The following is a 17761-nucleotide window of genomic DNA, read 5'->3' as shown; positions in this document are numbered from 1 at the left end:
GTGCTGTCGTGCAGACATGCCAAATATGCCCCATCACAGAAGTAGATAACCTCTGTCATTCCAGGAAATCCCTGTGGCTGTAGTTGAATAAACAGGAGATTGAAATGCTTTGATTGATTAAACATGACCAATAAACACACAACTGCCTTATTCTGTGTGAGAAGCCAAATCATCTCACAGAAGGATGATCAACTGTCGTTATGAAGTTTGGAGTAAAAACATGTTATTAAATGCTGTTTTTTAAGGGGCATTCAAGAGGTTAATAAATGCTTCTCATGTTAGGAAAGATGTTTGACGCGTGTTGCTTTTTGAAGTGATTCAAACTCACAGTGCTTTCATATGGAGCAGCGTTTACAGAGCGGTACATCAATGACAAGCTGCGCATATAAAATAATCGCAGCCTTTGCGATTTCAAAATCGCGATAAGCCATCTCGATTTAAGTGTGATTACATGGAAATTGCAATTAATTGTGCAGCCCTCATAATGAGTATGACAATGTTAATGTGTTTGGTCTTGGCGGAATAGACCTTTTTTATTGCTGCTGCAGAGCAAGTACGGGACCTGCCACTGCAAATACACACACGACATGGTGCTATGAGAAAGCAAGACATGCTGCTGCTGTAAAAACATAATCACCCCTGTAGCAGATCTATACAGGTGGAGTTGGGGAAGGTGTAGGGTTTCTGAAAGCATGCTGAAAAACTGCTACAGCAAATAATAGGCAATTCACGAGTTCATGCTTACAAATAATCTAAGTACATCTAATATAAGTACTCCGCCGGCTATATCCCTGGCTGTGATAGGATCCTGCCAAGAGTAAGGAGTCAGAGTGACAGAGGGATGCTAAAAACTGTCGAGGAACATATGAGTCGGCTAAGTACATAGGCCTCCTCTCGTGCTGACTGGATAGATCATTTGAACGTGTTCCTCCCGAACTTAGTTAATAAAACATGAATTTGAATGTTGAACAGCAAGCTCATTGCCTACCAATACAGCGGGAACCAATCATGTGTTCCCTAAAGAGAATGAAGTGTTACCAGTAAAGTCAACTAAAAAGTGTTAGCTAGAACAACTCTTGGATTTTACAGTGTGCCTCTGCAGGCTCACGTTCATCTGCCTGTTTCCGAGAGCCACACCCACAACTCAACACTCAACCAACAACTGATGCATAGTTGTTGCCACCCTACATTTTCAGTTTTTGATAATCTGTTACATTTGGCTGTATGTAACAACAGGGAAAAGATCTGTCACTACTTTGTTTCATCATGACTTTAATGTAATCTATTTACATGGTCTTTATGTGCAGCCAGAGATGGTGGTTCAAGGAAGTAGTTCCTCATAACTCCATTTCAGGCATCTTCACTTACTAACACAAACCCACTCACTCACACAGATTCACTGGTACAGATCATCCCATTCATCAGGCCAGAAAATAACCAAAGAGACACAGTGTGTTACATTACCAGTTGAGATGAACGCTGGTGTATCAAATGTATAGCTGATGTTAATGCTGCTAACGTCTGAAAGTTTGGATGAATAGTGATTAATGAACAGAAACATAAAAATCATTAATGTGTAGAAAGAGCTCATATGAATATAATTACCTGCACAGTATGCTGAATTGCATAAAGTTGGACTAACCAGCTCATAGACATAATAATTGCCTGGACAGGCTTTGACTTTAATGGGAAAAGACCCAAAAATGCAGCAGTTATCGCTCCAGTGACTACAAACATCTCGAGTGACGACTCCATCCTCAACTGTTGGGTGTCCACCACGTATCCACAGCGGGGCAGCAGTGCCACACCTGTATGTTGCGACACATGTGTCTGGGATCTGAACATTCAAGCCGTAAAAGAAGAGACGATACCAGCCTCTCCAGGTAACAGAGACGTCACACATGGAGAAGGAATATCTATAACTGGTGGCTCTCCTTGGATCGTCTAGCACAGTGTAATTGTAGCAGGGGTCAACAGAGAGATCTGTATTGAAAACATTAAAAACAAGAAAGAAGAAAAATTTAATATTTAATGTTCACGTCCTTGGATTGAAAATGATGCATTTCTATGGCAACAGTATGAATGGCAAAATGGATCTGCAGCGGTCTCATGGTACAAGTTGGAGCTCTCCGAAAATTCTGAGTTTACAAGTTGTAATTATGAGTTCTATGAGGAAGGTGAAAGCTTTCTACAAATCGAAATCTCATTATTACAGTAATTCCAACACTGTGTGAATGCCCTTTAAGACCCCGCAGAAATGTTAAGTGAAGGCCCTAATATACTGTACTTCAAGTGAAATCAAAGAACAAACTGGTGTCAAAAATCAGGCCAAAATGAAGTTCATTGGAGTTTGTTTTGGGAGTTTGAAACAGATTGCCAAAGCGAACTTTCTGGAAAAGTTAGCTTTGGCTGGCAAACACCTTCGAACTACCATCTGACGTAGCAATTACATAATAGGTGTGCTCTGCAGCTCTGCCTTAACGTGGAAATCATCTCCAGGTCATTTCTTGAACTACCGTGGTCAGACGTACGGGAGTAAAAACATGAACACACTGGAGAATTGCTTCCCAGCTAACGACTATAAGAACGTTCTCCAAATATTGTAACTATACATACTATATATGCAAATATACTAACAAATATGTTAGTTCTGGGAACATAAAAAATGTCCAGTTTTCTTGACATTAGAGGAACGTGTTTTAAAAGGTATAATGTTCCTCAAACGTTCTTTTTTAACTTCATTTCGATTTAAAATTCAACATTATAGGAACGTTGATTTCTAATATTCCAACACATCTAAGTCCTCAGTGTTAAATTAACACTGCTCATTGTTTATATAGTCCACATTCAGAGTGTTATAAGTAACACCGAAGCAATGTTAAAGTTAATGAGATAATTAAGTGATTAATTTAGTGATGATTGAGCATTATTGCAGACACCTGATGTTAACAAGCAGAATCACTGAAGGAGAAAATCTCAAATTGTAAGCCACCGTTATGGCGATCATTGTTTGCTTTAGTTGGGCTCTTGACCCTTATATGTTTACTTTAGATTTAGTTTGGCTGCTGTATCTGAGTTATAACTGCCAGAGGAACAAAGAAAAAAAGTGATCTGATGGTGTTGGTTATATTACGACAATCATCATTTGAACTTGGTCACTGAACTCATTAAGATCCTTATTTCTGACTTAGATTTATGTTGTTGGTTACAGCATAACTGTGATTCTGCATACATATCCAGAAGTTTAGATATAATATAAAGAATTTCTTAAAAGTTGTTTAAAAAAAAAAAAAAAAAATCTTTCAAGCACACACAGATGCCAAGATTCAGTCTATGCATCTCAACAATGGTGACGAGCAGAATATTCAGTTAGGAAAAGTAAATTACATAGACAATTCAGATCATAATTTATTCATACCGCAATGCATGATGGGAGCCATTAATGAGTTGTGATTGGTGGCAGCCACTGCAACATGCTTTATTATTGTCACCATTGTTGAGATTCACAGGCTGATTATTGATGTCTGTGTTTCTAAATAAATTAATTTGAAAGTGTTTTGATCAGAATAATGTTTATTAAATATTGTGGATTGTAAGAAAAATACTGATAATCATAGGCTGTAGAATCACAAAGCTGCTGCTAACAAGTTAAACCAAACTATCTCAACAAGTTTTATTTTTCAGATCACAGCATGATTATGTCAAAACATAAACCAACACTTATCAGATCACACTTTTCTTTGTTCGTTTGACTGTTATAAATCAATAACAGCAGTTATAAATCAATAACAGCAGACAAACAATATTTAAAGTAAATGTATAAGGGTCAAGAGCCCAACTAAAGCAAACACTGATCGCCATAACGGTGGCTTACAATTTGTGATTTTCTCCTTTGGTGATTCTGCTTATTAACATCAGGTGTCTTCAATAATGCTCAATCATCACAAAATTTATCACTTAATTATGTCATTAACTTTAACACTCTTGAGTGTGGACTCATATACACTCCCAGGAGTGTTAATTTAACACTGGAGTTTTTGCTGTGTAGTGAATGCCGCTCCATCTGAAAGCAGGTGAAGGCGATTTACTACTAATCAAGGAACCGGCTTTACTGACAAGATGCGCATAACAATGTCATGCGATATATCGCCCAGCCCTACTTCAAATCAAAAACCATGCTCGTCGCACTTTTTGATTGCGGTCCAATTCTCACAATTAACTAACGACTTTTGCCTCAATAAACTCCTAATTACTGCTTATTAATAGTTATTTGTTAAGTTTAGTGTTACTGATTATCAGTTATGTGTGTCATTTAGTTTAGTTTTCATGGACTTTTAGTTTGTAATCATTAGTTCATGTTTTCCTTTCTTCAGTTTTTCTTCCACTCTTTAGTTGTCATGGTTACTGATATTATTAGTTATTTCAGTTCAGCTGTGTATCATAAAAATGTCCAGGTTCCTTAATGTTACTAGAATGTTATTTAAAGGTTGGTATGATGTTCCTGAAACATTCTTTCAATCATCTTTCGAAAGAGTAATAAGAACACAAACTACAACTTTATTCAGACACAGCCTTAGATGAACTGAAGATAAAATACATTAACTCTCTCAAGATCTGATTAAACAACTCAGTATGAACTGCTGATTGCCTGCTAGTTAAGAAAATAAACCAATGGAAACACAGTGTGTAACATTACCAGGTGAGATGGTCACTGGTGTGACAGCTGGAGAGCTGGTGTTAATGCTGCCAGTGTCTGTAAGTTTGGATGAATAGTGATTAATGAACAGATGAACAGATTAATGAATAGTGATTATCATGAATGTGTAGAAAGAGCTCATGAATATTATTACCTGCACAGTATGTTGAACAGCAGTAAGTTGGTCTAACCAGCTCATAGACATAATAATTGCCTGGACAGGCTTTGACTTTAATGGGAAAAGACCCGTAATAGCAGCAGTAATTATCATAGTGACCGCAGACATCTCGAGTGACGACTCCATCTTCAACTGTTGGGTGTCCACCACGTATCCAGAGCGGGACTTCAGTGCCACAGCTGTACTGAGCAACACATGTGTCTGGGATATGAGCGCTCAGGCCGTTAATGAAGAGACGATACCAGCCGCTCCAAATGACATTGGTGTCACACTTGTAGTAGTAGTTGCAGTAGTAGTTATTGTAGTAGTAGTAGTAGTAGTGGTAGTAATATTGTCTGCTGTTGGCTCTCCATGGATCATCCAGCACTGTGTAGTCGTAGCAGGGGTCAGCAGAACGAAAATCTGTTGTAAAAAAAAAAGCCCATAAAGCTAAAAGCTCTAAATTTGTTAACTTTTTTATTTTTTTTTATTTTTTTTATTAAATTTAGTGACAACACAATATTTACATGGTACAATGACTGGTATGCTATTGCTTGACACACATTTCACAATTTCAATTAAATTCTTGTGATCTGATTCTGATCTTGAATCAATATCGATTCCTTTGGATAAATATTAGGTACAGTAGATATGTTAATGTGTTATGTTAATCGCAGAGGTGGAATGTCCAGGGGTCAGAAAGTAAAAGTCCTGCCATATGTTTATTCCACCCATGAACTCAGCTGATTTCACTAATTAGTTCTCTCTCCTGCTGAATTAGCAAATCCAGGTGATAGGAACAAAATACTGAGGAGGACTTTTACTTTCTGAACCTGGACTTTGCACCTTTGGTTAATCGTTCTCCAAAAAAAAAAAAAAAAATCTCACCTAATTCTGTAAACATAAAGAGCCCTGTCAGCTGGTATTATTAAAGATTAAAAATAACATCTCAAATTAAATATAAAGCGCTTTTTATAATAACAACGTTATAATATTTTAATGATATAGGTCAAATATAATAAATATGTAATATAGTTATATTTAGCAAAATACTCCTCTCTATAGCAATTTTAAGTTAAACTAACATGCTATTTAACGTTTATTTACTATTATCTAGTAAAGAGTAACATGGTCGGTTAACGTACCACTTGAACTGAGACCTGTCAGCGATCTGTCACTTCACATTTACAAGCGCAAAAACAGTTTTTATTGTTTGAATTTCGTAATTAAATTGACAGAATCTGAGAGCTGGGAATTTGCTTCATATCAATAGTAACCTTCTCTGTCTTGTCCGTCAGTGTCAGTGTTCTCTTTGCTCTGCGATATTTCTCTGAGACAATGGATGTGTGGCGTGAGAGCATGTAAAAAGTGACAATTGAGTGAGCCTCAAGGTTAATTTGTGAGAGTTGGCAGTCCTGCAGATTCAGTGTGTAAATGTTTTTGGTGGGTGTGTTTGTGCTGCCGCGGTCTTGTTCATTTGTCATGTTGTTTGTGTATCTCTATGGCAAACGCTGAGCCCGTTCGGAACTACGGGAGCCCAGAGGGGAGATTCAGTGAATGTTAAAGAGAAAACCGATTTTCATTCAAACAAGTCGACGTAAACTACACATTCGAGTTAATTGATTAAATCTATTTATCGCCCAGCCCTAGATGATAACACGCAGAATCACTGAAGAAAAGAGAAACAAAACAACCACAACTGACTTCCAGACACAGCCTTTATGAAATCAACAGAAAAGACATGAAATCTCTCTTATTACAAACCAGTTTGACCTTATTTCTGTCAATCATCTACAGAAGATCTTTTTGAAAATTAACAGAGGTTTAGATGTTGATGTTTTATTGAAGTGTTTCCTTTAGTTTGGCTTATTTTATCTTCAGTTGGTTTCAACTCCAGAAGTCAGTTGTAGTTCTTGTGTTTCTCTTTTCTTCCGTGATTCTGCTTGTTAACATCAGGTGTCTTCAGTGCTCAATCATCACTCAATTAATCACTTAATTATCTCATTAACTCTAACACTGCATCAGTGTTACTTTTAACACTCTGCTGGTGGTTCCCATTTAAACACAGAGCAGTGTTAAATTTAACACCAGGGATTTTACTGTGTATCTAAAATGTATGTCTCAGAATGTGGATTTCTTGTTTGTAATTTCCCATCTTTAAGTGTAACCACCACACGCTTCTTCCCAGAATGTGCCGAATATGCGAAATGCGAGTCTGAGGGGATAGAAAAAAGGGAGAGGGAGGCAAATCCATAGCCGGAGAATCCGTTGGTAAAAAAAGAGATTAGCCAATCACCATCGAGTATTTCACTTTAAGTGCTTAGGAGTGTTGAGAAAAGTAACATGGCATAGAAGGCTACCTGATATAGCTTGATATCAACCAATCATTGAAAGACGTAAATTATGTTATATTAGTTTGAACTGCTAACACTCCTCAATCACACTGACACATCTTCCATTGAGGAAGCAGAGGCTGAGGGCTCGAAGGTGGACTCATCCATCACCCAAGCTGAAGTCACCGAGGTAGTCAAGAAGCTCCTCGGTGACAAGGCACCAGGGGTGGATGAGATCTGCCCTGAGTACCTCAAGTCTCTGGATGTGGTGGGGATGTCTTGGCTGACACGCCTCTGCAACATCACGTGGCGGTCGGGGACAGTGCCTTTGGGCTGGCAGACCGGGGTGTTGTTCCCTCTTTTTAAGAAGGGGGACCGGAGGGTGTGTTTCAACTACAGGGGGATCACACTTCTCAGCCTCCCCGGGAAAGTCTATGCCAGTGTAACCCTGTCAATTTTGCCCCAATAAAGTCCTGAAATGACCTTTAATGCAAACACTTAAACTAGAGTAAAGTGCAATATCTAGTTCACCACTAGGTGGCAGTGCACAATGAAACGTTCTTCTTCTGCTGTTTTCTGCCATTCGCCTTGCCTTAAAAAAAGCCTGGAAAAACGGGAGCCAGAGCAGAAGTAAATATTAGGATTTAAACTGATTTAGAAAACGAAATATATCCTTGAGGTTGAACTACATTGAAAATTAGACAACACTTGTTGTAAAACAAAGTTATCTCGGTGAGTGAAAACTATCATTTTGTGTTGATTAGCTTGAAGCTAAAATGGTGAAATGACTAAAAAATTTACATTTCAACGTTACAGTGGATCACAGTGGATTAAAAACCAGTCTGGCTATCTATAATAGCAGTGGATGTTACCCCACAGGTACATTTTGTTGTATATTCTAATTTTGGTACAATGAAAAATGCATTTTGAAAGGAAATAATTTTGTTGTGAGTCAAGTATGTCAATTTTGAGTTACTATGCTATACTGTACTTTTGTTTGTCCAGTTCCATTTTATTGATTTTAATTTTAAGTTGTATTATTGAACATATGGACTTTTAAATGATGGAAAGATGGAAAAAGGACATTTAGTTGAACATTATTTAATTTTCTGCACATTTTTGTGTAGACTGGTTTTTTTTTAGGCTTCTTCTGGTCCCGGATCCCTGGTGTTCCTTCCACCGAAGCTGGATTCCTCTCTGTTCGCCCTGGTGCCTGGTTCCCTGGTCCACTGCCTCAACTAACAGCGCTGCAACGGTTCCATTGGGTGGTTTGACATGGACGCTAAGTATTGAAGGGGTGGTTGGGCAGTTAAAATATTTGAGTGCACTCAAGGGTAACAATTTTTTTCTTTGAAAGATTTTTTTTTGTTGTTTTCTTGTTTCATGAGATCTCAGGAAATTGTGGCCGATTTGTTAACATCAATGGTACTAATGCTGTGTGAACTGAGCTAAATATTGAATTTTGAATAAGAACATAAGAAAAATAATTTGAATAAGAACATAAGAAAAATAATTTGAATAAGAACCACATTCAAACTTTAATCTGTTGTCCTGTGCTTCATTTGGAGTGGAATATATGCGTCTTCTGACCATATGATTAGTATATAACCAACCTCCTCATCGAATCTAGATTTAGATAACTCCTACAATAGATTCTTAGCCTGCCTATAAGCAGAACTACCACCGTAGGGTTACAGTCGTGGCGAGCCAGCCAGGAGGTTGGTACAGTGTGTAAAATAGACTCCACCCCAAAGCTGAAGTACACTAAGATTGCATTTACTGCAAAATGGATCTTTGCAATCAGTTTAATGTGCATGGGCCTAGTTGTCTATATGTCACAGGCATAGACGAAGCCTATTCTGATGATGACATTACAGAGTTCTTTAAAGTTAACGGGGACATTAAGAAAGTAGTCAGAGTTCCCAATGATCCAGCAGTTACCTGGTGTGTCAAGACAGTCCGTGAGCTATGCCAAGCAGAACTCGGACGAGAACTCGCTCAGAAATGTTTAGCTGAATTGAGCTCTCTTGCTGGAATTAGTAAAGCTGGCTTTTGGGAAGCACTTCAAAGTGAACTGCAGAGTGCCCAGCCCCAGACAGAACTTGGCCCTCCGCAAAGCCCGGATACTCAGCTACAGCCCTCTGAAAATCCTGTTGCTGTCTCCACAAATGGTAGCAGTGCAGATGGTGATATGCAAACCAACAATGATATTGCTAATCCATTTGATGCAGTCACTCGAAACATCCCAACTACTGCTACAAGGAATCCATTTCCCACCTCATGTCCAAAAAGTTATTGTTGAACATTTCATTCGTAGTGACTCCACACCATCTAGCTACAGTCAAAGCAGGATCCGTACATTCTCGGGGCGGCTGCCAAAACCGAATGGAGAAGTTGATTATGATTCCTGGCGTACTCAGGTAGACCTACTTCTTAAGGACGTGTCTGTCTCTGATTCACAGAAAGTAAGGAGAATATTGGAGAGTCTCCTCAGCCCAGCAGCGGATATTGTTAAGCCGCTTGGGACGGATGCAACCCCCCAAGCTTACCTCACCCAGCTCGAGTCAGCATTTGGAGTGGTCGAAGATGGAGAGGAGCTATTTGCTACCTTCCTGGGCTCTAACCAAAACTCAGGTGAAAAACCCTCTGTCTATTTGGGCCGTCTCCAGACTCTCCTCACCAAAGCCGTAACCAGAGGGGGAGTTTCAGCTGCAGAGTCTGACAAGTATTTACTCCGGCAATTCTGTAGGGGATGCTGGGACCAGAGTCTGATCATTGGCCTGCAGCTCGAACACAGGAAACCCAATCCCCCCTCATTCCCAGAATTGTTGTTGCTTTTGAGAACGGAGGAGGATAGGAGGGCAGCAAAGATGGATCGCATGAAAAAGCACCTTGGAAGTACGAAAGCTGCTGTACATGTTCATTCAGTTATGAGCATGCCAGTATTCGAACCTGAAGCTGCCCCCACTGCAACAAAGAAACACGAGACAGATTCTAAACTAGAAAAGGAAGTTGCAGAGTTGAGGATACAGGTTGCAAAGCTAATACAGCAGGGAAAGAAAGGAGGAAGGCATGAGGGAGTGCAGAGCCGTCCAGCCCAAAGTGAACCGCCTGCTAAGACTGAAAGTTTACTCGCGCAAGCTTCCAATAGAGACTCAAACCCCCATTCTCCGACACCACCTAAGCCCTGGTTCTGTTTTAAATGTGGGGGTGATGGCCACATCGCTGCAAAGTGCACTTTTGAACCCAATCCAGGCCTCGTCCGGAAAAAGAATGCAGAGCTCAAAGAAAAACGAAGCAAATTCTGGGCCAAGCAGGGAGCCAACAAAACATCTTTAAACTTCTAGAGGCTCCTGCCTTGGGGCGACCAGGAGCTGAGGACAAAGAATGTCCCATAGCAATGACTCACAAAGAGTGCTCTTCTGAAAGCAGTAGTTCTTCTGGCTGCAAATTGCCGCCTGGACTTGTGGGACCTCGTTGCACTTCGAACATCTCTGTTGGAGACATTAAATGTGATGCCATTCTCGACACTGGATCCCAAGTAACAACAATTTCAGAGACTTTTCATTCTAAATACATGTCAAGCTTACCTGTTCAGTCGATACACAATCTTCTCGAGGTCGAAGGGGCTGGAGGTCAAGCAGTGCCTTACCTGGGGTACGTGGAAGTCCACTTAACCTTCCCTGAGAATGTTACTGGAACCGAAGAGCAAATGTCTGTTTTAGCACTCATTGTCCCTGAGAACCAGTTCAATAGCAAGGTTCCTGTCTTAATTGGCACAAATGTCTTGCTTGAGTTATACCAACGTGGAATAAGCTATGACAAATCCAAGTTTCTCAGAAGATCAGACAGTTTTGCAGTACTACTCCAACATGTGGCCCGAGTACGCGAAAGTGAAGCTAAAGCTTGCCTAGTGAAATTGCACGGAGAAAAGCCCATTACTATTCCGGCAAGACACAAAATGTGTCTTTTTGGAGATGTTAGAGTCGGAAAAGCCAATTCCAATATGACATTTGTCGTTGAACCCCCCGAATCTTCCTTCCTGCCGGGTGGGTTGTTCATTCAGTGTGCACTAATAAACATAAACACAAGAGCTTCAAACAAGATCCCTGTAGTCCTCAGCAACACCTCAGATCACACTGTCACCCTACTTCCAAAGTGTGTTATTGGTGAAGTGTCTGCAGTTCAAAGTGTAATGCCCATGACCTCCTCTGCACAAGTCGATTCACAAACATCAAATGGCAAACATTCATTCAATCTGGATGACTCCCCAATGCCAGAGGAGTGGAAGGCACGCATTCGAGATAAACTGAACTCCATCCCTGAGGTTTTTGCGCTTGATGAGCTGTCATTTGGCCATACCATCGCCGTGAAACATACCATCCGTCTGCAGGACGAGACGCCCTTCAAAGAAAGATCCAGGCCGATACACCCCAGCGATCGAGAAGCTGTCAGACAACACCTTAGAGAGCTTCTGGATGCTGGTATAATAAGGGAATCCGAGAGTCCCTTTGCATCCCCAGTGGTTGTCGTAAAAAAGAAAAATGGAAAGATCAGACTATGCATCGACTATAGGAAACTTAACAGCCGCACTATTAAGGATGCTTATGCTCTTCCTAACATCGAGGAGACGTTTTCTGCCCTGAGTGGAGCAAGGTGGTTCTCTGTGATGGATCTAAAGTCTGGGTATTACCAGGTGGAAATGGTGGAAGAAGATAAACACAAAACTGCGTTCACATGTCCATTAGGTTTCTACGAATTCAATCGTATGCCACAAGGTGTCACCAACGCACCTAGCACCTTTCAACGCCTTATGGAAAAGTGTGTTGGTGACCTACATCTTAGCGAGGTTTTGGTGTTTTTAGACGACGTCATTGTCTTCTCCCAGACTCTAGAAGAGCACGAGGCAAGGCTCCTGAAGGTGCTTCATCGTCTCAAAAGCTATGGCCTAAAACTATCCCCAGAGAAGTGTCAGTTTTTCAAGTCCTCTGTGAAATACCTGGGCCATATTGTTGACGCTCAAGGAGTTCACACAGACCCAGATAAAGTGTCAGCTCTGAAAGATTGGCCCCGCCCTGGAAACAGAGAAGAACTGAAGCGCTTCCTCGGATTTTCAGGGTATTATAGAAGATTTGTGGAGGGCTACTCAAAAATCGCCAGGCCTCTCAATGCTCTCACCGCTGGGTACTATCCACCTAAAAAGAGGGGTAAAGTTTATAAAACACTGAGACCCAACACTGGTATAAGCCCCAGAGCACCCTTTGGCTCAGAGTGGACGCCTGAGTGTGAGTCCTCTTTCAGAACACTGGTTGAAAAGTTGACATCGGCCCCTGTACTTGCTTTCGCAAATCCCAAGCTCCCGTATGTGCTACATACAGATGCTTGCTGTGAGGGGTTAGGAGCAGCTCTTTATCAAGCTCAAGATGGAAAGCTTAGAGTAATAGCCTACGCCAGCAGAGGCTTATCCAAGAGCGAGAAGAACTACCCTACTCACAAACTAGAATTTCTAGCATTAAAGTGGGCAGTTTGTGAGAAATTCTGTGATTACCTGTATGGTACAGATTTTTCAGTCCTAACAGATAACAACCCGCTTACCTATGTCCTTTCATCCGCAAAGCTCGACGCAGCCGGACACCGCTGGCTAGCGGCCCTCTCAACCTTTAGATTCAACATCAAATATCGAGCTGGACGTGCTAATGGTGATGCGGACGGACTGTCAAGGAGACCTCAAGCAGCTCCTCAAGAGGATCATGAGTACCTGCAGGAAAAAGAACGGATCAACTCAATGACAAAACGCCTTATAGGGGGGGAGATTCCATCTGACGCAGTCTCAGCTGTATGTCAACGCCATTCAGTAAACATGCACTTACCTGTCCTTGCTGAGTCCCTTGTTGTTGACGACTCCTCCTTACCTGATCTATTCACTGGTACTGGACAAGACACTGTACCTGGCATGACAAAAGAAAACTGGCATGAAGCACAAATAAACGATCCATCAATTGGGAAAGTCATCACCTTGGTCAAAAAAAGACAAAAGCCCCACTTCAAATCTGTAAAAGCTGAGTCACCTGAAGTCAAGTTGCTCCTTCGGGAGTGGGATAAGTTTGAGCTCATTGATGATGTCCTTTACAGGAAATGTTTTGACAGAGGAAACAAAATTCATCAGCTCGTCTTACCTGAGGAATTCAGAGAAAGAGCTCTCAAAGGCTTTCACGATGAAGTTGGTCACCTAGGGCCAGAGCGTGTGTTCAGTCTTGCTCGTGCTAGATGTTATTGGCCTAAAATGAAAGAATCAGTTGAGAAGAAGTGTCACACATGCGAACGTTGTTTCAGAAGGAAAACTCTGCCACAAAGAGCAGCACCCATGGTGAATATTAAAACAACTTACCCGCTAGAGCTTGTTTGCATGGACTACTTGTCCCTTGAACCCGACAACCGTGACACCAGAAACATACTAGTCATCACTGACCATTTCACCCGTTTCGCAGTAGCTGTGCCAACAAAAGATCAAAAGGCCAGAACTGTTGCTAAAGCTCTCTGGGAAAACTTCCTGGTCTACTATGGGTTCCCTAGTCGCCTTCATAGTGATCAGGGACGTGACTTTGAATCCCACACAATCAAGGAGCTGTGTTCACTGATAGGGGCTGAGAAAGTGCGCACCACCCCATACCATCCTCAGGGGAATCCTGTGGAGCGCTTTAACAGGACCCTTATCAGCATGCTCGGTACCCTTGACGAGAAAGACAAACATCACTGGCGAGACTTTGTGAGGCCTGTTGTACATGCGTACAACTGCACCAGGAATGATGCAACGGGTTACTCACCGTATGAGCTGATGTTCGGCAGGCAGCCGACTCTGCCAGTTGACCTCATTCTTGGCCTGAAACCTCCAACTGAGACTCATACAACTCACTCAGAATATGTCCAAAACTTGCGCCAGAGACTCAAAGAAAGCTATGCACTGGCTGCAGAGAACTCCAAAAAGTCTGGAGAGAGAAATAAGCACAGATTTAATGCCAAGGTGAAAACTGCTGAATTAGAAGAAGGGGACCGTGTCTTGGTGAAGAATGTCAACGTCCGTGGCAAACACAAGTTAGCCGATAAATGGGAAAGGCCCATCCATATCGTTGTGAAACGGATTGACGGTGGTCCTGTGTATGTAGTCAAGCCAGAAACAGGAAATGGCCCTCGGCGTACACTTCACAGGGACTTGCTTTTACCATGTGGATTTCTGCCAATTGAGACTACTCCTGATTCAGTGCCACACCCAAGTAAACAAACTCAATTGCGCCTGAGGAGTAGAGAAAATCAAGAGATGGAATGTGAATATTTGGACAGAGAAGAAGAGGATGATGGCTACTATGTGAATGAACCTCCACAGTTCACCACATGGGGACCCTATGTGCAAGAGTTCGAAGTTATCCCCGTCAGTGGCTCTCAGTCTTCTCTGAACCCCATGGCACCTGAGTTCAAATCGCCAGAACTCCAACCAATTCTTGATCCCCCAGTTGCACCTCTTGACACGAATACAGCTGTCCATCAGTCCCCAACCCAAAGTGACCATGTCATCATAGACATTCCAGAATATGAAATATTGCAAAGCACAGTGGTCACAGACCCGACACCAGCTCACGACACGGACAATGCTCAGAACAGGTACCCTGTGACCCCTAAAGGGCATTCAGAAGTTACTTGTGGGGAAGAACAAGGTGAGCCCAGACGTTCACACAGAGAAAGACATCCCCCACCCAAGTTCACCTATGGCGAGCTAGGGAAACCCCTAATTCTTGCCCTTAGTCAGTTTTTTGGGAAACTCCAAGACATTATCCCTGACCATCAGATACCTTGTCAGATTTAACACACATGCAGGGACTCATGTGGTTTAGAGGGGGAGGGTGTAACCCTGTCAATTTTGCCCCAATAAAGTCCTGAAATGACTTTTAATGCAAACACTTAAACTAGAGTAAAGTGCAATATCTAGTTCACCACTAGGTGGCAGTGCACAATGAAACGTTCTTCTTCTGCTGTTTTCTGCCATTCGCCTTGCCTTAAAAAAAGCCTGGAAAAACGGGAGCCAGAGCAGAAGTAAATATTAGGATTTAAACTGATTTAGAAAACGAAATATATCCTTGAGGTTGAACTACATTGAAAATTAGACAACACTTGTTGTAAAACAAAGTTATCTCGGTGAGTGAAAACTATCATTTTGTGTTGATTAGCTTGAAGCTAAAATGGTGAAATGACTAAAAAATTTACATTTCAACGTTACAGTGGATCACAGTGGATTAAAAACCAGTCTGGCTATCTATAATAGCAGTGGATGTTACCCCACAGGTACATTTTGTTGTATATTCTAATTTTGGTACAATGAAAAATGCATTTTGAAAGGAAATAATTTTGTTGTGAGTCAAGTATGTCAATTTTGAGTTACTATGCTATACTGTACTTTTGTTTGTCCAGTTCCATTTTATTGATTTTAATTTTAAGTTGTATTATTGAACATATGGACTTTTAAATGATGGAAAGATGGAAAAAGGACATTTAGTTGAACATTATTTAATTTTCTGCACATTTTTGTGTAGACTGGTTTTTTTTTAGGCTTCTTCTGGTCCCGGATCCCTGGTGTTCCTTCCACCGAAGCTGGATTCCTCTCTGTTCGCCCTGGTGCCTGGTTCCCTGGTCCACTGCCTCAACTAACAGCGCTGCAACGGTTCCATTGGGTGGTTTGACATGGACGCTAAGTATTGAAGGGGTGGTTGGGCAGTTAAAATATTTGAGTGCACTCAAGGGTAACAATTTTTTTCTTTGAAAGATTTTTTTGTTTTGTTTTCTTGTTTCATGAGATCTCAGGAAATTGTGGCCGATTTGTTAACATCAATGGTACTAATGCTGTGTGAACTGAGCTAAATATTGAATTTTGAATAAGAACATAAGAAAAATAATTTGAATAAGAACATAAGAAAAATAATTTGAATAAGAACCACATTCAAACTTTAATCTGTTGTCCTGTGCTTCATTTGGAGTGGAATCTATGCGTCTTCTGACCATATGATTAGTATATAACCAACCTCCTCATCGAATCTAGATTTAGATAACTCCTACAATAGATTCTTAGCCTGCCTATAAGCAGAACTACCACCGTAGGGTTACACCAGGGTACTGGAGAGGAGAATACGGCCGATAGTAGAACCTCGGATTCAGGAGGAACAGTGCGGTTTTCGTCCCGGTCGTGGAACACTGGACCAGCTCTATACCCTCTCCAGGGTGCTGGAGGGTTCATGGGAGTTTGCCCAACCAATCCACATGTGCTTTGTGGATTTGGAGAAGGCATTCACCTGTGTCCCTCGTGGCGTCCTGTGGAGGGTGCTCTGGGAGTATGGGGTCCGGAGCCCTTTGCTAAGGGCTGTCCAGTCCCTGTATGACCGGAGCAGGAGCTTGGTTCGCATTGCTGGCAGTAAGTCAGACTTCTTCCCGGTGTATGTTGGACTCCGGCAGGGCTGCCCTTAGTCGCCGGTTCTGTTCATAATTTTTATGGACAGAATTTCTAGGGTGTCAGGTTTGGGGACCACACGATTTCGTCTCTGCTTTTTGCGGATGATGTTGTCGTGCTGGCCCCATCAGACCAGGTGCTTCAGCATGCACTGGGATTGTTTGCAGCCGAGTGTGAAGCGGCTGGGATGAGAATCAACGCCTCCAAATCCGAGGCCATGGTTCTCAGTCAGAAAAGGGTGGCTTGCCCACTTCAGGTTGGTGGAGTTGTTCACGAGTGAGGGAAGGATGGAATGGGAGATTGACAGACGGATCGGAGCAGCTTCTGCAGTAATGTGGTTGATGGACCGGTCTGTCGTGGTAAAGAAAGAGCTGAGCCGCAAGGCAAATCCGGTCAATCTACGTTCCTACTCTCACCTATGGTCATGAGCTGTGGGTCATGACCGAAAGGACAAGATCCCGGATACAGGCGGCCGAAATGAGCTTTTTCCGCTGGGTGGCTGGGCGATGCCTTAGAGATAGGGTGAGGAGCTCGGTCACTCAGAAAGTGCTCAGAGTAGAGCCACTGCTCCTCCACATGGAGAGGGGCCAGCTGAGGTGGCTCAGGCATCTGTTCTGGATGCCCCCTGAACGCCTTCCCGGGAAGTTGAGCTGGAGGGACTATGTCTCCCGGCTGGGGAGAGGGAAGTCTGGGTATCTCTGCTTAGACTGCTGCCCTCGCGACCAGGCCCCGGATAAGCGAAAAAAGATGGATGGATGGGCTACCGCTGACCTAACTATGGAGAGTAGAGATATTGAATAGCAAGAAAATGTACTAAATTTCAATTCAAACTACAGCTACAAATTAAAAATGAAGGAAGACCCCATGCCTAAATTGGATATAAGCTACAGCAATCAGCTTCACTAAATGACCGAACGGCCGTCTTTTAACACGGACATTTAAAAGGACAGAGGGATAATTACTTGCTTCAAGTGATAGGCTAGGACTATAGGTGAGTGAACTTTTTATATTGCAATATATTTATATTGTCTTGATGTCTGTGTCGTTTTCTATAAATAATCAGGTATACCTGATTTAACTACTTT

The 17761-nt window shown here is 41.9% G+C and overlaps 1 protein-coding gene across 1 annotated transcript in view; it reads right to left on the bottom strand.

Annotated features, from left to right (window-relative positions):
* LOC311279432 (uncharacterized protein) overlaps positions 1–7354 on the bottom strand; it is a gene marked incomplete at its 5' end in the record, with an annotated part of 86484 nt that extends 79130 nt beyond the window's left edge. Inside the window, 4 exons of the mRNA XM_084390936.1 lie at positions 4697–4753; positions 4851–5276; positions 6131–6183; positions 7302–7354. Coding sequence (XP_084247062.1) covers positions 4697–4753; positions 4851–5276; positions 6131–6183; positions 7302–7354 — 589 coding nt within the window. The remainder of the gene's footprint in view (positions 1–4696; positions 4754–4850; positions 5277–6130; positions 6184–7301) is intronic.
* Positions 7355–17761: the final 10407 nt, after the last annotated feature.

The sequence above is a fragment of the Rutilus rutilus genome, assembly GCF_951802725.1.
Source record: "Rutilus rutilus genome assembly, chromosome: 2".
Classification (NCBI taxonomy): Eukaryota; Metazoa; Chordata; class Actinopteri; order Cypriniformes; family Leuciscidae; genus Rutilus; species Rutilus rutilus.
This window is presented reverse-complemented; position numbering and strand designations above follow the sequence as displayed.